Source organism: Hypanus sabinus, chromosome 26 (genome assembly GCF_030144855.1).
Source record: "Hypanus sabinus isolate sHypSab1 chromosome 26, sHypSab1.hap1, whole genome shotgun sequence".
Taxonomy (NCBI): domain Eukaryota; kingdom Metazoa; phylum Chordata; class Chondrichthyes; order Myliobatiformes; family Dasyatidae; genus Hypanus; species Hypanus sabinus.
The window spans coordinates 7,137,727-7,157,026 of NC_082731.1; the positions used below are offsets into that span (position 1 = coordinate 7,137,727).

General features: G+C 43.6%; 1 protein-coding gene across 6 annotated transcripts in view; it reads left to right on the forward strand.

Annotated features, from left to right (window-relative positions):
- LOC132381815 (kinesin light chain 1-like) overlaps positions 1 to 19,300 on the forward strand; it is a 133,044-nt gene that overhangs the window by 92,320 nt on the left and 21,424 nt on the right. For 4 of the 6 annotated variants that reach the window (XM_059951422.1, XM_059951423.1, XM_059951421.1 and 1 more), the window contains 2 exons: positions 14,882 to 14,949; positions 18,095 to 18,188. In XM_059951422.1, the coding sequence (XP_059807405.1) occupies positions 14,882 to 14,949; positions 18,095 to 18,188 (162 nt within the window). Of the gene's footprint in view, positions 1 to 14,881; positions 14,950 to 18,054; positions 18,189 to 19,300 lie in introns of those variants that run through there. The other 2 variants (XM_059951425.1, XR_009508124.1) reach the window with 2 other exon arrangements.

Here is a 19,300-nt window from a genome sequence, read left to right on the forward strand (position 1 = left end):
TTGATAAACTGAATTGCCTAATTCTGCTCCTATGACTTATGGTCTTATGGAGTACAGGCGCAGAGCCATCAAACACCCCTCATGCATTAACCCTTTCAATTCTGAGACCATTCTCATTAACCTCCATATAGACAATGTCTGCCATCCGTCCTTAAGTCTTCCTAATTTCCTCGTCAAAGCAAAGCACAAAAAAAAATCCTGTCATGCTAACTTTATAAAGTGCAAGAGAAAAGACAATCAATGGAACACACACATTCTTCTTTAAGAGTACTGTTATTGCACAAAAGGCTGTATTGGCCAAAAGACCACCTTCCTTCTTCCTGACAACTCGCAGCATGTTTCATTGACTTTTTGATTTTTTTAAGTCATTTACTTGGACACAGAGAGGGAAAACATTGTGAATAAACAAGACTGTTTTAACATACTTGCGGAGAATTGGGAATGTGGAGAATCTGTTTCAGTGGAAGTGATTCTGCAGCACCTGAGACGAAAATGTTTGTCCTTCTCTTCATGGCCCCTTGCTTTATTTCTGGTCGTCAAGTACACAGAAGTCTTCAAGAGCAACTTGAAAGTTAATATGCAAAATCTGGGGTAGCAATCATTCACAGACTCTTGTTTTTAATATGCCAATATTAATATTTTTCAGACACAGCACAGGATAGGGAATTGGCTGAGTTCCAGGCTAAGAATGCAGAAATGGATGGGGAACGAGATCGTTCATTTGTAATTTAATCGACTGTTCCACACTTTTAGTTTGGTTATTGTCACTGCTTATTAACATGGAAAACTAAATTTGTTTCAAGTCACTTTAGGCTAGCTTTAAGACCTGGAGGTGGAGTATAGGAGGGCCACGGAGCTGATTCAGAGAGATAGATAGTGAGTAAAGCCAAGAGAAACAAGAATACATTAAAAGCCACATATTTTATGATCTTACAGAAGTAGGTGAAAAGCTAAAGAGCCACAAAATATATAAACCAAATACAGTGCCGTTAAGGCCCAAGAGATACTTGAAGGTTGATCTTATAGAGGTTTTGTGTGCTTAGCTACTTAAAGAGACTTGCATACCTTACAGCAGAAGGTTATTCAATGGCCAAGAATGTGGTCTGATGGGAGAGGACAATGGGAGACCTGTGTTTAAAGTCATAAGGAACTTAGATACAGTGAACGTGAAGTCTTTTTGCCAGGGAAGGAAGTCAAAAACAAGAGGGCAGAGAATCAGAATCTTTATCACTGACTTGATGATGTGGTTTGTTGTTTTGCAGCAGCAGCGCATTGCCAAGACTTAAAATTACAATAAATTACAAAGATAAATAGTGCCAGCAAGGCCAAGTTCATGAATCATTTAGAAATGTGATGTTGAAGGAGAAGAAGCCATCCCCTGAATCACTGTATATGAGTCTTCAGGTTGCTGTACCACTCCCTGATAGCAGAAAGCATATCCCAGATGGTGATGGATGCTGTCTTCGTGAGGAAGATGTTGACAGTGATGATGTTGTGCCTGTGATGAAGTTGGCTGAGTCTAAGACCCTTTGCAGCTTTTTGCAATCCTGTGCATTGGAACCTCCATACCAGGCTGTGATACCAAGTTTAAAGTGAGAGGAGAAAATTTGTGAGGGGCCTGAGGGGCAAGTTGAGGATGGAGAAGATATAGAATGAGCTACCAGAGAAAGTACTGTTAATTGAAAAGACATTTGGATACGTATATACACAGGAAAGGTTTAGAAGGATATAGACCAAACGGGCAAATGTGACTAGCTTAGGTGGCATTTGACTGACATGAGCAAATTGGGTCAAAGAGTATTTTCTGTGCTATGTGGCCCTGTGACTCTTAATAGGCTTTTCCTTCTGGTCAAATGAGCAAAGTTGTGTTGTTTGGTAGGGGCCATTCAACTGAGTGCTGTCATGGGGCAAGATGGTTCCTTTTATTCCATAAAACCATTAAAACCTTATGAAGTTTGGCATTCATCGTTGTTAGTGAAAAATGTGCAAGAGAACAACATCCTTCTCTAATTTCAAAGGGGTTTCATTATCTTGAGAGTGTTTACAATATAGAAGTAGTTGAGGTGACCAGTGAAGAAGGGAAACTTGGATAAGTCATGAGTTCCCCTCTGCCATCAGAGTTCTAAATGGATCATTCTTCGGGCGGCCATTCTTTTGGAGTATGCCAGTGTTCAGAGTGGCTTTGGCTCATCAGGTTTGGGTGAGGTAAATTGTCTTTTAACATACTTTTTCTCTCTGTTCATTCTTCATCTGGTAGGGTAAAGTAGTTTAGTGGGAATGGCTCCAAGGCAGTGTTTTGTACTCTGTGTGGGATGTGGGAAGTCTGGGAGACCTCCAATCTCCCAGATAAACACATCTGCAGGTGCACCAAGCTGCAGCTCTTGAGAGAATGTGCTAAGGAATTGGAGCTGCAGCTCGATGACCTTTGACTCATGTAGGAGAACGAGGAGATGATACACAGGAGCTATGGGGAGGTAGTCACTGCCAGGTTGGAGGAACCAGGTAGCTAGATGACTATCAGGAGGAGCAGGGGAAATGCATGGCCAGTGCAGGGTACACCTGTGGCATTCCCCATATTTATTATTAAGTATGCAATTTTAGATACTATTGAGGTGGATGACCTACTGAGGGAGCCACAGTGACCGTGTCTCAGGCACTGAATCTGGTGCTGTGACTCAGAGGAGCAGAGAGGTGAAAAGGACTGCAGTATTGATAGTACTGATAGCCAGAGGAACAGAGATGAGGTTCTGTGGGTGCGATAGAGATGTGTTGTCTCCCTGGTTACAGAGTCGGAGATGTTTCAGATCAGGTCCGTGGCATTCTCAAGGGCAAGGGTGAGCAGCCAGAAGTCTTGGTACAAATTGGCACCACTGACATAAGTGGACAAGGTGGCTGAAGGGAGGATTTAGGGAATTAGGTAGAAAGCTGAGAAACAGGACCTCTGAGGTAGTAATCTCTAGGTCGATGCCATGTGTCAGTGAGGGTGAGAATAGGATGATTTGGCATGGCTGAGGAACTAGTGCAGAGGGCAGAAGTTCAGATTTCTGGATCATTGGGATCTCTTTTGGGAAAAGCACAACCGGTACAAAAGGGACAGGTTACAACTGAACCAGAGGGGTCAGATTGACTAGAGTTTTTCCAGTGAGTTTAAACTAATCTGGCAGGGGTTGGGAACCGAAGCGATAGTGCTGTTACATGTTAATGACTTGTATGATAGAATTGATCGCTTTGTTGCAAAGTTTGCAGATGATACAAAGGTAGGTGAAGGGTCAAGTAGTTTTGAGGAAGTAGAGAGGCTACAGAAGGACTTAGGAGAATAGGCAGTTGAAATACAGTATCGAGCAGGATACAGTCACGCACTTAGGTAGAAGTAATGAAAGGGTAGACTATTTTCCAAATGGAGAGAAAATACAAAATTCTGAGGCACAAGGGGACTTGAATCCTTGTGCAAGATTCCCTAAATGTTAATTTGTAGGTGGAGTTTGTGGTGAGGAAGGTAAATGTGAAGTCAGCATTCATTTCAAAAGGGCTACAATATAAAAGCAAGGATGTAATGTGAGGCTTTACTGGGAGTATTGTGAGCAGTTTTGGGCCCTTATCTTGGAAAGGATATGCTGAAACTGGACTCATTTGAAAGGAGGTTCATGAGAATGATTCCAGGACTGAATGGCTTGTCACATGAAGAGTGTTTGATAGTTCTGGGACTGTATTCACTAGAATTCAGAAGAATGAAGTGTGACCTCATTGAAACCTGTCAAATGGTGAAAGGCCTTGATAGAGTGGATGTGGAGAGGATGTTTCCTGTGCTGGGAGAGTGTAAGACCAGAGGACACAGCCTTAGAATAAGGGGAGGTGAGGAATTTCTTTAGCCAGAGTGTGATGAATCTGTGGAATTTGTTGCTACAGGCAGCTGTGGAGGCCAAATTTTTGTATGCTTAAGGCAGAGGTTGATAGATTCTTTATTGGCCAGGGCATGAAGCATACAGTGGAGGGGAGAGGAGGCAGGAGATTGGGGCTGAGAGGAATAATGGATCAGTCATGATGAAATGGCGGAGCAGACTCAATGGGCCAAATGGCCTAATTCTGCTTCTCTGTCTTACGGTCTGATAATGGACCCATTTACATTACCTCATTTTTTTCCTCTCTTTTTGCACTACTTATTTAAGTCAGTTTTATATCTAATATATCTTATTATAATTTATAGCTTTTTATGTATTGGTCTGTAGTGCTGCCATAAAGCAACAAATTTCACAACAAATGCTAAGGATATTAAACCTTATCCTGAAGAAAGGAGAGGTTGTTTGGCTGACAGGAAGGCTCGTGGAACATTAAGGACTCTGAGACTCTACAGCAGCGAGACACCAAATGTCTCGTTGCTATAAAGTCTCAGCAACTTGTCGTCACTTTATTCCTCAACTCAGTCACACACTGGCAAGGCTCAGTAGTCGACAAACATTGAAAACGACCCTGCATTGGAGAGTTGCAGTTAATGAACCACCTTGGTTTAATTCCCACTGAGCAGAGCTTGCAGCATTTTGCTGAATTCACATGTTGGATAACTTTCTGACTCTTTCCAATGCAGTGTTTTTGCTGCTTACTCCACATTATTATGCAGCTTTGTTATTCTGTTGCTAACAAGCCTTTAATTATTTCTTCACAGGCCAAGGTTTAAAGCGTTTCACACAAAAATGATTATGTATATTTAAAATAGTGATTGTTTCCTTCACCTCCATCGACTTCAGTTTAATTACGGTGCTGTCAGCAGGCAAATTCTCTGGCAAAGCATCAGATTTGTGTAGTGAATATTCACACTGTTTCGTTGTGAATCTTGTGAAGGGAGTTACTGTGACAATTTGTTTTTTTGGTACTCTTTTGAACAATGCCAGCCAATTTGTAATTTCTTTGATTGCTGCCAAATGCTGCCTGACATAAAGGTGTTTTTATGATGTAGGAACTAGCCTGCTTTAATTAGATTTGAGGCTCCTTTTGGAGAGTCCCAAACAGTGTACCTCATCCCCAAAACACAAGAAATTCTGCAGATGCTGAAAATCTGATCTAAATCAAATTCCACCTTGATCTCTAGACAAGAGCTATCATTCAGCTCCTAAAATCTTCCACCATAGAACTAGTGGGTCATTTATGTGTTCCTCATCTGGTGTCTGCAGGGGTAAAAATGCCAGCTGTGATTATTTTGGAACAAGCAACGTCTGGGATACCTTTTCTAGTAATCTTCCTTGTCCAAGGGGGAGCAGTGCTCATCCTGCATAAGTGTGTAACCCCCTGGGTCGCCTCAGGCTCGCTCAGCTCGTTCTCGTCTAGGGGGAGCAGCCTTCGGCCCCGCCAAACTGGGTAATCAGCTGGTGTGGATGCTGTGTGATGTCCCCGCCTCGCCCAAAAACAGACAGTACACCATATGCGATTAAATGAGTACAATTTATAAAGGTTACTATAACTAAGTGATTAATAACGATACAGTATATATGAAGAGAAAATTAAAGAAAAGGCGCCAAACTTATCAAAGTCCAAACCACTTCGTGCACAACCGTTGGAGCTCAATTACTGAAGTCTTCTGGCCACCATTCGCTCCCCTCCGAACTCCTCGACTCGCAGCTCAGGACCCTCCGAACTCCTCGACTCTCCAAACAGCTCAGGACCCTCCGAGTGGTCAACCAAGCACATCTAGCTTCATCCCCCCCCCTCCTCGGAGAATCTCCCGGCCTCGGACCCCGGTCCGATCCTTGCCCAGCTTAGAGCATTGCGTCCTCTCTCTCGACCCCCTCGCGCCGATCTGCCCAAAAGCCCGTCAACAAAAGCTTACAGACTCAGAAGAAAGAACATTAATCCCCATTTGGTTTACAAAGGAATACCATTCTCGTTATCAGTAAATTAGCATTCCTGCTAGTTAACAAACAGAAGAAACCCTCTTTACAAGTGCTTAGTCACCTCTGCTCTCCCAGGGTCAGAATTAAATGACCTACGTGCAAACCAGTGGTTACCCCCACCTGTTGCTTTGTCCCCGTTCTCCCCCATCGCCACAGGACTTAGTAAGTTTGAGTAGTGACGAGTTTCACACTAAGGAAATTGTGCATGGTGAATGATCTCAAGATCACGAGAGCCATATATGGAGCAGAGTGCTAGATGGATCATCAACTACTTAGATCAACCCTCTCACTACACATCATCCCATCTGCACCAAAAAAAATTCAAAAGTAACCCGACAACCTCCTGATACCAACAAGTTACAGCACCATAAACATTGAGATCAATTTGTAAACTGTCCCGATGACACACTACCATCCCATAGGCCCCAGATGGAAGCATAGTTCGGATGTGAAATCAATACAAGATGAAATCAGCAAAGTCAGCCCTCGTACCAAAAAAGGAGCTCATCGGGATCGGTTTAACAAAAATATCACCAGGATACTGGAAGAAAATCAAAAGGCAGAACATTTCTTCCATCCTGAAACGCGATCACTTTAGAGGCAAACATGACGGCATTATGCAGAATGCAAACTGAATGGTGAGAGAGAGAAACCGGAGGAATTCCAGTGCCGTGCTGACACCAAAGACTAAGATGTTCTTCGATGCCATCAAAGCCTTGTGTGGACCAATCAAGCCTCACATCATACCCCTTCTGTCAGCCCTGCTCAGAGAGAAAAAGAGTATTAACAACAGGTGGAGAGAACACTTAAGCAATTTGTTCAACAGGCCATCTATTGTAGTCCAGGCTGCACTCCATCAAATCCCCCAGAAACTCACTGCTGATGCCTCAACCACTCTCCTCCAAAGGTTGAGGTCAAACAAACCATTGCTGGCTTAAGTTCTGGAAAAACCTCTAGGAAGGATAGAATCCCTGCCAATGTCTTCAATTCAATGGGTTTGGTTGCACTAAGACCTTCTGGAAAGATGAAGACATGCCCAGTGGACTCAGAGATGCTTTGACCTTATCTCTTTTCAGAAACAAAGGCAGCAGAGCTGACTGGTAACTACCACAGCATCTCGCTGGGAAGATCTTAGCCCATGTCGTTCTCAATCACCAAGTCATGACCCTATCTGAGAAGACCCTGCCCGAGGCACAGTGCAGGTTCCACCCTGGAAGAAACACCATTGATATGGTGTTTGCTGTCTGTCAAGTTCAAGAAAAATGTATCAAGCAGAATCTGGATCACTGTCTTCATAGATTTGACTAAGGCTTTTAACATGGTTAACAGAGAAGCGCTTTGAGTAATCTTGTTAGGATACTCACGCAAATTCATCAATCTTTTTTCTTTCACGATGATATGACTGGCCTTGTCCTCTCAAATGGGGAGGCCTCAGAGCTATTCAACATCCCAAATGGTGTGAAGCAAGAGTGTGTGCTGGCCCCTTGCTATTCCACCTCCTTTTCACATGTGTACTCAACTACACGGTCAGGGGCCTTGAACACGGGTGTACTTCAGTTCAGACTTGATTGGTTGATCTGCATTGCCTAAATTTTAATTTTAAGACAGCTAATAGAATCATCCTCAAAGCATTCAATGCAGATGACTGCACCCTATAGGACAATATTGACTTGTACAAGCCTGTATGGTTGTGAAATGTGGACTGTATACAAAAGGCAACTCAAATTGCTGGAGCAGCCTGAGATCCATTATGGGTATCCACTGGCACAAACCCAGAAGTCCTGAATAGAGCAAAGACAACACGTGTTTATCCTGAAAACACTATGTCTTTGGACTGGACATTGAGGGCTCTGGACTCCCTAAGCAGCTGCTCTATAGCCAATTCTCACAGGGAAGCAGAATCCATGGTAGACCTCATAAAAGATAGATAGATAGATACTTTATTCATCCCCAAGGGGAAATTCAACATTTTTCCAGTGTCCCATACACTTATTGTAGCAAAACTAATTACATACAGTATTTAACTCAGTATAAATATGATATGCAGCTAAAATCACCCTCTCAAAAAGCATTAATAAATAGCTTTTAAAAAGTTCTTAAATAGTTTACTAAAGTGCATTGAGTGGTAACTTAATCTCAGTCCTAACCCCGGCACTTTAACATGTCTTGTCCCTGGTGGTTGAATTGTAGAGCCGAATGGCGTTGGGGAGTAATGATCTCTTCATCCTGTCTGAGGAGCATTGCACTGACAGCAACCTGCCGCTGAAGCTGCTTCTCTGTCTCTGGATGGTGCTGTGCAGAGAATGTTCAGGGTTTTCCATGATTGACTGTAGCCTACTCAGCGTATTTATACTCAGGTATAAGGACTGTGTGAAAGCCAGCATTGATTATAGTGGGCTTGCTCCCTGGCATCTGGAACTAGGGCATAAGACTGAACTGGTTGGTGCACCTTAGTTAAACTTGCTCAACAACTTAGAAGATAGGCATCACAGGAAGCTGGAGACTACCCGGCAGAAGAGGAAAGCAGCAGCAACAGCTGTGTATAGAATCGGAACAATTCCCTTGTCCCCACTGTGAATGTCTCTGCCATTCAAGGATTGGCCTCTTCAGTCACCTCCAAACACAGATAAGATGAGCTACACAAACACAATCATCATTATCAAATTCAGTGGACAAACAACAGCTAGTGGCTAAGGGCTCCAGTCTCTCTTTTCTAGGATGAGTTGTGTTTGAAGTTCCATAGAGGTTCATTTCCTTGCAGACATTCACAGTAGAACAAAGAAATGTGAATGAAAAACTGCCTACAAAGACTAGCAAGCCACTAGTGGAAAGCTGTGCAAATACAAAAAAAATGACAAAATATTAATAATAAGTAGTACAGTGGATTCTGGTTAATTGAGTCACATCGGAACCAATACATTCTGACGCAATTAAGTAGCTGCCAAATTCGCCAAAGTTTCATGGAAATAGTTAATAAGGTATAAAAGAAATGCCACCTAACTGAGCAACATTATATTTATTTAGATACCGCCTGACCCTTCAAGCCATACTGCCCAGCAAACCCACCTAATTATGAGATACTTTACAGTGACCAATTAACCTACTAATTGGTTCACCTTTAGACAGTCACTTGAGTAATAACAAAAACAGAAACTGCAGAAGTAACGCAGCAGATGAGGCAGCACCTCCAGAAGGGAGTGAAACTAAAGTTCCTGACCCTCAAGGGTTAACCGCTGATCTGAGTATTTTCAGCATTCTGGTTTTATTTCAGATTTCCTGCATCTACACTTTTTATTTTATTTTAATTTGGAATGATTAAGATTGGTTTGCCCTTTATAATATTTTTATTATGGGAATGTTCCCTAATATGACCAGTGTTACTGACAGTAACTGAATTCCATAGAGGTGTTTGGATTTCCATTATAGTCATAACCCTGGTGATTGTTAATAACCTTAACCACATTTTATTTCTTCAGTGCATTCCACAGAGGTGTCTATTGATCTGCTGCTTCCTCACTCCGTGCAATTCACTCTCCTCGCCTAATCACTACTTCACCTTGCTATGCCTGCACTGTTTCATCTATCCTCTTTAGGGCTGGTTCATCTGAGTTTTAATTTTGAAAACAAAATTCACGTTGAATTGGAAGACATTATATTGCACAGTCCCAACAAGTTGTCCCTAACAATGAAAATTTCAACCATCCTTACCTGCATTTGAAGAATTGATTGGAACAGATCAGGTGTTCTGGACACTGCAGATGCTAAAATCTGGAGCAACAATCTAGTTTGAAGGAACTTAGTGAGTCAAACAGCATCTGGAATTGTCAGTTTCTTTCCCTTTGCAGATGTTGCTTGACCTGCTAGCTTTCTCTAGAAGAATATGTATGGATGGGCCAAGGACATAGGGTAACAGAGGAAATGAAACAGATTGACATTGGGAAGGAAACGGTGATGAGAAGACTGATGGGACTGAAGGCTGACAAATCCCAAGGTCCAGATGGTCTGCATCCTAGGGTACTAAAAGAGGTGGCCCTGGAAATTGCGGATGCATTGGTAATCATTTTCCAATGTTCCTTAGATTCGGGATCAGTTCCTGAGGATTGGAGAATGGCTAATGTTATCCCACTTTTTAAGAAAGGAGGGAGGGAGAAAACAGAACTATCGACCTGTCAGCCTGACATCGGTGGTGGGGAAGATGCTAGAGTCCATTATTAAGGATAAAATAATGGCATATCTAGATAGCAGTGATAGGATTGGGCCGAGCCAGCATGGATTTACCAAGGGTAAATCATGCTTGACTAATCTGTTGGAGTTTTTCGAGGATGTAACCAGGAAGTTAGACGGGGGAGATCCAGTGGATGTAGTGTACCTCGATTTTCAGAAGGCATTTGATAAGGTCCCACATGGGAGAGTGGTGGGTAAAATAAAAGCTCAGGGCATCGGGGGGAAGACATTGACATGGATAGAAAACTGGTTGGCAGATAGAAAGCAAAGGGTAGCGGTGAATGGATGTTTCTCGGAATGACAGGTGGTGACTAGTGGGGTGCCACAGGGCTCGGTATTGGGACCACAGCTGTTTACCATTTACGTCAACGATTTGGGTGAAGGTATTGAAAATAACATCAGCAAATTTGCTGATGATACTAAGCTGGGTGGCAGTGTGACATGTGATGAGGATGTTAGGAGAATGCAGGGTGACTTGGATAGGCTGGGTGAGTGGGCAGATACTTGGCAGATGGCGTTTAATGTGAATAAGTGTGAGGTTATCCACTTTGGGAGTAAGAACAGGAAGGCAGATTATTATCTGAACGGTGTAGAGTTAGGTAAGGGAGAAATACACAGAGATCTAGGAGTCCTTGTTCATCAGTCACTGAAGGTGAATGAGCAAGTGCAGCAGGCAGTGAAGAAGGCTAATGGAATGTTGGCCTTTATTACAAAGGGAATTGAGTACAAAAGCAAGGAAATTCTCTTGCATTTATACAGAGCACTGGTGAGACCACACCTGGAGTATAGTGTACAGTTTTGGTCTCCAGGGTTAAGGAAGGACATCCTGGCTGTAGAGGAAATGCAGCGTAGATTCACGAGGTTAATTCCTGGGATGTCTGGACTGTCTTACGCAGAGAGGTTAGAGAGACTGGGCTTGTACACGCTGGAATTAAGGAGATTGAGAGGGGATCTGATTGCAACATATAAGATTATTAAGGGATTAGACAAGATAGAGGCAGGAAATATGTTCCAGCTGCTGGGAGAGTCCAGTACCAGAGGGCATGGTTTGAGAATAAGGGGTAGGTCATTTAGGACAGAGTTAAGGAAAAACTTCTTCTCCCAGAGAGTTGTGGGGGTCTGGAATGCACTGCCTTGGAAGGTAGTGGAGGCCAATTCTCTGGATGCTTTCAAGAAGGAGCTAGATAGGTATCTTATGGATAGGGGAATCAAGGGATATGGGGACAATGCAGGAACCAGGTATTGATAGTAGTTGATCAGCCATGATCTCAGAATTGTGGTGCAGGCTCGAAGGGCCGAATGGTCTACTTCTGCACCTATTGTCTATTGTCTATAATATTTGTTGCTCCTGGTTGAGGTATTCTACTATGTTGGGAATAATTGTAGATTAAAGCCTTTCACTGAGAAAGAAACAACATGATTTCCCTTTACCATTGCCAACACCAGTGAGAGAAGGTTCAGTCACTGCCAAAGGAAATAGGAAAGATGATGAAGTAGCAGGAAACTTGGCTTTAAAAACCTGCAAATTGGAAGAGAAAAGCAAAACCACAAAGCCAAGAAATATCAGCTTCAGGGTCCTAGACAAAGCAAGAAGTTGGGATCTCAGTGCAGGGAAGAGGTAGCTCCCAGATAGTCGGATGATATTAGGAAGAACGTATGGAGTTTGATTTCCCTTTGATTGCGCTTGGATAAAGTCACAGAGTGAGTAAGTCTCATCTGATTTTAAGTTCCTCAATGCACATCTTTAATTACGTGGTCAGAGGAAATGTTGCCCAGATGTGGAGACAAGAAACTGTAGAGCTGGAATCTGAAGCACCATTCGGCTGGAGGAACACAGCAAGCTGCGTTGCATTTGGGGGAAGGAAAAGAATTGCTGACATTTCAGATCTTGATGTAAGGTTTTCACTTAAACCATTAACAATACCTTTCCTCCCCTAAATGCCACTCAGCTTTCTGAGTTCCTCCAGTAGGTTGTTTGTGGCTACAAATTTAGATCTTGGTTTTCAACTAATTTGGAAGGTGAGGTTGCCACTTTTCCCATCCAAGATCCTCTGTGTTGTCACATGACCCAATTGCCACCAATCCCCACCTCTGATCAACCTTTCCACATTCTGCTCAAGCAAGAGAGGTGCCAAGTGGTCAGTCCAAACAGCTCCTTATATTTTGACATCTTGCTTACAGCTGGCCAATAATCCAGCTCTGGTTAAAATGTCATTTTTGTCGATTGTGCAATTATGTTGCCATGCAGTTTTGTTTTCAGATGAGCTATTTCAAAGCATGTAGCCCTAACTGTTTAAAAGTGGGACAGCTCACATAACAACAGGAGGAAGACATTCTGCCTTTTCTTGCCATTCAGTTACATCATATTTAAAACAGTCCTATAGCCACCTGAGTCCACACCAACCATCAGCCACCATTCACAACTCCACATGAATGTAGGCCATTCAGCCCAGCCATCAACCATTCATTTATAATTCCTCCTCTTCCCCCCCTTCCCCTAACCATCAACCATGAACTTACAGGCCCTACAGTCCACTAAGTGTACACTAACCATCAACCCTTCATGAATAATTCCACATGAATACAGGACCATCAGCCCAATCATCAACCATCCTTTTATAATTCCACATGAATACAGGACCATTAACCCAATCATCAACCATCCATTTATAATTCCACATGAATACAGGACCATTAACCCAATCATCAACCATCCATTTATAATTCCACATGAATACAGGACCATCAGCCCAATCATCAACCATCCATTTATAATTCCACACGAATACAGGACCATCAGCCCAATCATCAACCATCCATTTATAATTCCACATGAATACAGGACCATCAGCCCAATCATCAACCATCCATTTATAATTCCACACGAATACAGGACCATCAGCCCAATCATCAACCATCCATTTATAATTCCACATGAATACAGGACCATTAACCCAATCATCAACCATCCATTTATAATTCCACATGAATACAGGACCATCAGCCCAATCATCAACCATCCATTTATAATTCCACACGAATACAGGACCATCAGCCCAATCATCAACCATCCATTTATAATTCCACATGAATACAGGACCATTAACCCAATCATCAACCATCCATTTATAATTCCACATAATACCACTGAGTGCACATTAACCATCGACCATCAGCCATCCAGTCACTATTCCCCATGAATCACTGTTGTTTTTTCTTCTTCCCATATTCCTACCAACTCCTCTACCTCCCTCCCCAGATTCTACCCTTCACCCACATACCAGGGGTAATTTACAGTGGCCAGTTAACCAACCCTCACAGACCTCTTTGGGATGCAGGAGGAAGCCTGCACCTGAGCACCTGGAGGAAACCCACACAGTCGTGGAGGAAAAAGTGCCAACTTCACCCAGACAGTCCCCAAGCTTGTGATTGAGCTGGGTCTCTGGCATTGCAAAACAGCAGCTGGTTCTTAACTTCATTTACCATTTGCCTTGGTAACCTTGCGACACTTAAATTCCCTCATTCAACGCCACCTCTACCATTTCCTAAAGCGGTCAGTCCAACGTTTCTGCTGTGTGTACAGCTGTCTACTGATATCACCCTGGGACTGTCTAGTTTTGATAATTGGTTGCACTCATTGTGTAGGCTCCCTATAACCGCAACCAGAGGAAATACTTTATATCAAACACTTCAGTTAAGCACCTTGCTGTAGGGTCTGGTGTCACATATTGACTAATCAGGTATAAAAGGCAGATTTGTAGTGTACAGCTTTGAAGCAGGCAACCACCTATATGGATGCACGTGGCTCCTCACTGGTGCTGGCAATGTGACAATGTAGGCTTTGTTTCTTCTCTTCCTGAGCCATGGTGGACGAGAGGCTGCATGGCAGAAGCTTTCAATTGCAAAGGCTTTGGTAGAGTTCAGGGAGGGAGAAGTGCACCTTCAGGTAGTTTGACATGGGTATATGAGTACCTAGACATCAGTGATCTAACACTGAGTTTCCTATTTATGCCTCATATCTCTGTTTCTCTTTATTGTACTTGCTTGTGATTTCTGCTAACAACCTCCAAACTGCAGTCAGTTTGCTTTTATTCCCTCAGTCTTTCACCTTCCAGTATTCTCTCTCACTCTCCGAGCTCTCTCTATTTATCTCCCATATCTGTCTTACACGTACCTATGCACTGCCTTCCTCCCACTCTCATCTTTATTTCACAATATCCCTCCCACACCAGCCCCTTACCTCGACTTCCCATTTACTCTTTCTTCCCCTCCCCTTCCTCCTTCCCCTCACCCCTCAATCCCTCCCCCTCCATCACCCCCTTCTGTCTCCCTCCCATCTCCCCTCTCCCCCTCTCTCCACCCCCTCTCTCTTCCTAACATCCTCCCCCTTACCCCGTCCCCCTACCCTCTTACCCCTCCCCCTCCACATGCCCCCTCCTCTATCCCCCTCCCCCCCACAATTCCTTCCTCCTCCCCGTCCTCCCTCACCCTGTCTCTTCCGCCTTCTTCCCTCTCCCTTCCACCCTCTCTCTGTTTCAGCCTCTCTTCTCACTCTCCCCCACTCCACCTTTCTCACCCTCACCCCCTCCATCCCCTATATCTTTCCCCTTCCTTCCCTCATCCTCTGGCTCTCTTTCTGTCCCTCACTGTCTCCCCGATGCTCTCTGCACCCTTCCTTCACTCCCACTTTCTCTCATCCTTCCCCCCTCGTTCCCAAGGGTGAATGAACTTCTGAGACCCTTTGAAGAGGACCTTCCTTTTCTTGTTGCATTTAGGGCAAAGTGCCCCCTGCAGCCAACCTCTGGGACCACATTGAGCCTTCCATCTGCCTCACCACCTCCAGGTACTATTTATCTTTCACTTCTGTTATCAACTAGTCTTGTTTTAAAACAAATGCACCTTGAACCACTAGTGTCCATGGTATTCCTGCAGAGCTATATTGGGGTGACTTAGCCATAGCAACAATAAAAGACCTGGTGTATATTTCCAAGTTGAGATGGTATAAGCTGCAGAGGGTGAAGCATCTGCTACATTTGTCCTAGCATGGATTTTCATGCTGGATTAACCTAGGCAAGTAACAGCAATGCAGTCAGTGGACAGTGCACATTGTAGTCATGATATGCCAGTGTTAAATGACTGAATGATTAGGTGGTGTGAGTCTATGAGAGTCCAGGTCCAAGGACAGGAGATGGGGGCCCAGAAGTGGCCTGACGTGGAGTTGGAGGTATGTCTGTGTTTGTGAGTGGATGGGTAGGTGAGAGGTGGATAAGGTCTTGCAGATGTTATTTTGTTTGGTTAAAGAAGATTAGGTTAGCTTTATTTGTCACACATACTTCAAAACATGCAGTAAAGTATGTTGTTTGTGTCAAATCAAATCATACCAACATGGCATAGCCACAACTCACTAACCCTAAGCCAGACATCTTTTGGAGTGTGGGAGGCACAAGGAGAATGTAAAAACTGCTGCTGCTGCTGTTGCTGCCAAGCGTTGTTGGTATCGGAGTATGCGGCAGACTGCCCCCAGCACATCCTTGGGTTGAGTTGGTTTACACCAATGACACTTTTCTCTGCGTGCTTCAATGTACATCTGATAAATTAATGAATCTTAATCTGGTGGAGGGGTGTCACTCAAGCTTACTGCTTTGTCCTGGGTGGTGTCAAGCTTCAGATGTTGGAGCTGAGCTCACCCTGGCAAATTGAGAATAGTCCATCATGTTTCTGTGTCCTGTAGAAATGGAGTGTCAGAAGGTGAGTGACTCAGTATCATCTGACCCACACATAGCTGGTCCAGTTAACTTTCTGATCAACGGTGATCCCAGAATAATAGTCAGGTTTTCGGGATTGCTAGTGGCACTGAAGAAGTTGATTCATCTCTCTTGCTGGAGGTGGTTATTTCTTGAATTATGAGGCATGATTTTCAGCAATGCAATCACTCAAGTCAAGTATGATATTCTCCTAAAGGGTTGTCTGCCGTTGGGTCTTACTATAGAGGCTGATCCAGGATCCACACGTTGTGAAGGGCTTCTGGACCTCACAATTCTGTTCCTCTGCCAGTGACATGACTATTACTTACCACTTATCAACCTGATCTAAATATTAAATACAAGAGATTCTGCAGATGCTCAAAATCTCGAGCAGCACACACAAAAAGCTGGAGCAAGTCGGACAGCATCTTGTGGCCCCTCTCTTGCTCAGGGTTGGCCAATGATGTTCCATTCCAGCTGTCTGCATGATAGGCAAGCCAAGGCAGTTTTACATGGAGAGCAAGCTGTTGCCCATGTAGCAGGCTCCCCTCTCCATACAGCTAATGAATCTAAAGGATCAGCTGAAACCGATACAGTTTGGGGTCCAGTGGCATCGAAGGAGTTGCCAGTCAGTATTGAGCTCACTGTAGGATTGCCTTAGGGACTCCAGCTCTGGACTTTTCCTCGTGGTATATTCCTGAAGCCTTCCCCATGAGTGGGTATATCAGCAGAGGTTTGAGATCGGAGTTTACCCTCTCCTAGATAAGCTACTAACCATGGCTTTCAAGTCCCATCTGCCCAGGGTGACTGGTAACCCACCTTTGCCCCTTCTCCTATCAGTAGAAACAGTTCCACCAGGCGTAGTAGCTAAACCACACATGAAATCCAGGAGCTGAACTTGGTTGTCAGAAGCTATTTGAGACACATGCCATTGAGAGCATTTAATTGGTAATGGGAGCTTATCTCCACTATCATCCCCTGGCTATAATAATTTTAAGAAACCAGGTAGCATCTATGAGTCTACACCTCTCATCCCTTCATCTCAGCTGGCCATTACCACCCTGTGGTTCCCCTCCTCCTTCCCTTTCTCCCATAGTCCACTCTTTTCTCCTATCAGATTCCTTCTTCAGCCCTATACCTCCTCCACCTATCACCTACCAGTTTCTCTCTTCATCCCCTGCCTGCCCATCTACCCACTTTCCCCCTCATCTGGTCTCAGCTATCCCTTGCCAGCTTGTACTCCTCCCGTTCCCTAACCACATTATTCTAGCATGTGCCCGTCCTTACCAGTACTAATGAAGGGTCTCGATCTGAAATGTCAAATGTTTACACCCCTCCATAGATGCTGCCTGGCCTGCTGAGTTCCTCCGGCATTTTGTGTGCGTTGCTCATAATCTGAACGTTGTCCAGGTGGTTCCATGTGCTTCAGTTGCTATGAGTTCACAAGAGGGATTGAGCATTGTGCAGGTGGAAGGGGGCTCATTGATGAAGCAGCTGAAGGTGTTTGGACCTCAGACGCTGCCTGAAGCAGTTTGGAGGTAATGCAGGTAGATGAAACTAAGCAGAATAATAGTTCAGCATGGACTAGATGGGCTGAAGGGCCTGTTTCTGTGCTGTAGTACACTACAAATGTAACAGCCACCCCCAATGTAACCAGTCTTGATCTATTGAATCTCACTGCAGGGAAGCACTGAATTCTTTACACAATGCTTTGTTCTGCTGCAATTGGCCACAATTGGATCTGGTGGTAATCTGTTCAAAGTGACAAAATGACTACAATAACTGAGAATTTCTTGGTGCAGGACATCCGCTGTTTGACAGTGGGGCAGGTTTATAGAATGGTGTTCTTGGCTTTTAAGGATAAGTTTGCCTACATGGGCTGTAAATATATGGTAGGTAGTGAGAAATTAGAGAATCTGACACCAGGGGACACATATTGAAGAAATTTGGCCACAGGGGCAAGAAGGGAACAAGCAGATTGTTGTGATCTGGGAGATGCTGCCTAGAAGCAGATGCCGTGTCATCTTTTGGAAAGAATCTGGGTAAAAACTCAAAGGTTGCTTGGGTAAGAGCAAATGAGTTACTTCAATCCTAGATGAGTCGGATGTATATTGAGCCAGTTGGCTTCCACGGTCCTTGGATGTGTAGTTAGCTAATATAGATTAAAAATGCATACTAATAATGATTTTTGTTTTCTTAACTAGAAACAAGATCTAAAACATTGACAGAATCTGCCCTTTTCAGTGATAGAGCGGGACTTGCAGATACCAATGGAACTCTACAGCTGCAACGGGAAGAGACTGCCACCATCAAAAAGACAGCATATCATTTACCAAAGGTAAACTGTCACTATATCACACCCTACCCTTCATTTGACTCTTTGGATCAAAAACTCTGTTCTATAATACCACACCTCTGAATAAAAGCATAAGAAGTAGCAGCAAGGGTAAGCAGTTGGGATCTTCTCTACTCTTTATTTAGATTACGGCTAATCTTCCACCCACACACTACTGTTTATTAATATCCTCATATCCCTCGATTCACATCACATACTGATCTTTGATTTGAATGAACAATCACCGAGCCTCCACAGCCCTCCAAATGTCATCAAGGATCAACTTTATTCGCCCTATGCATTTACATGTGTCAGGAATTTGCTGTGGTGTGTTGATCAAGATGCGACTTGCAACAAAAAAGCAATGTTCAATAATTATGAAGAATAAATTATATAAAAAATAAAGTTAGAGGTTAAAGTATGGATACACAATGAAATGTGCATAAATACATAAATATCAACAGGAATTTACAATGTAAACAGCATAATAAAAGTAGATTGAAGTGTTTTACTATGTTCATCACCATCTGAGTTTCAGTCCTACATACCTACCTTTTATTCTGAGGCTCTGCTCCAGATCCAAACATCCTCTACTTGGAAAAACTCCCTTCCTGTATCCCATCTCTCTAACCCTTGAGTTTTGTATGTTTCACTGTGACATCCCCTCAGTCTTTTTGAACTCTAGGGACCACAGTCTGGGTCTATTTAGCACCGTGGTGCTACTGGTAGAGCTGTGCATGGGAGGAGAGAGTTGTGAGGGGGGTTTTGAGGTTCTGACGTTTAAATGCCGTTCATTCTTTGGAGCTCCAGTAACCCCGGTTCAGTTGTGACCCTGGATGCTGTCAGTGTGGAGTTTATCCATTCTCCCTGTGACCACCACATTGTAAAAGACACATTGTTAAGGTCAGTGAGTTCTGCATGTTCTGTGTTGATGCTGGAAGCATGGCGACTCATACGAGCTAACCAGCACAGTCCTCACTGATCTGATTTCAACAGGTACATTTAATGTCAGAGAAATGTATACAATATACATTTTCTTCACAGACATCCACCGAAGCAGAGGAGTGCCCCAAAGAATGAACGGCATTTAAACGTCAGAACCTCAAAACCCCCCT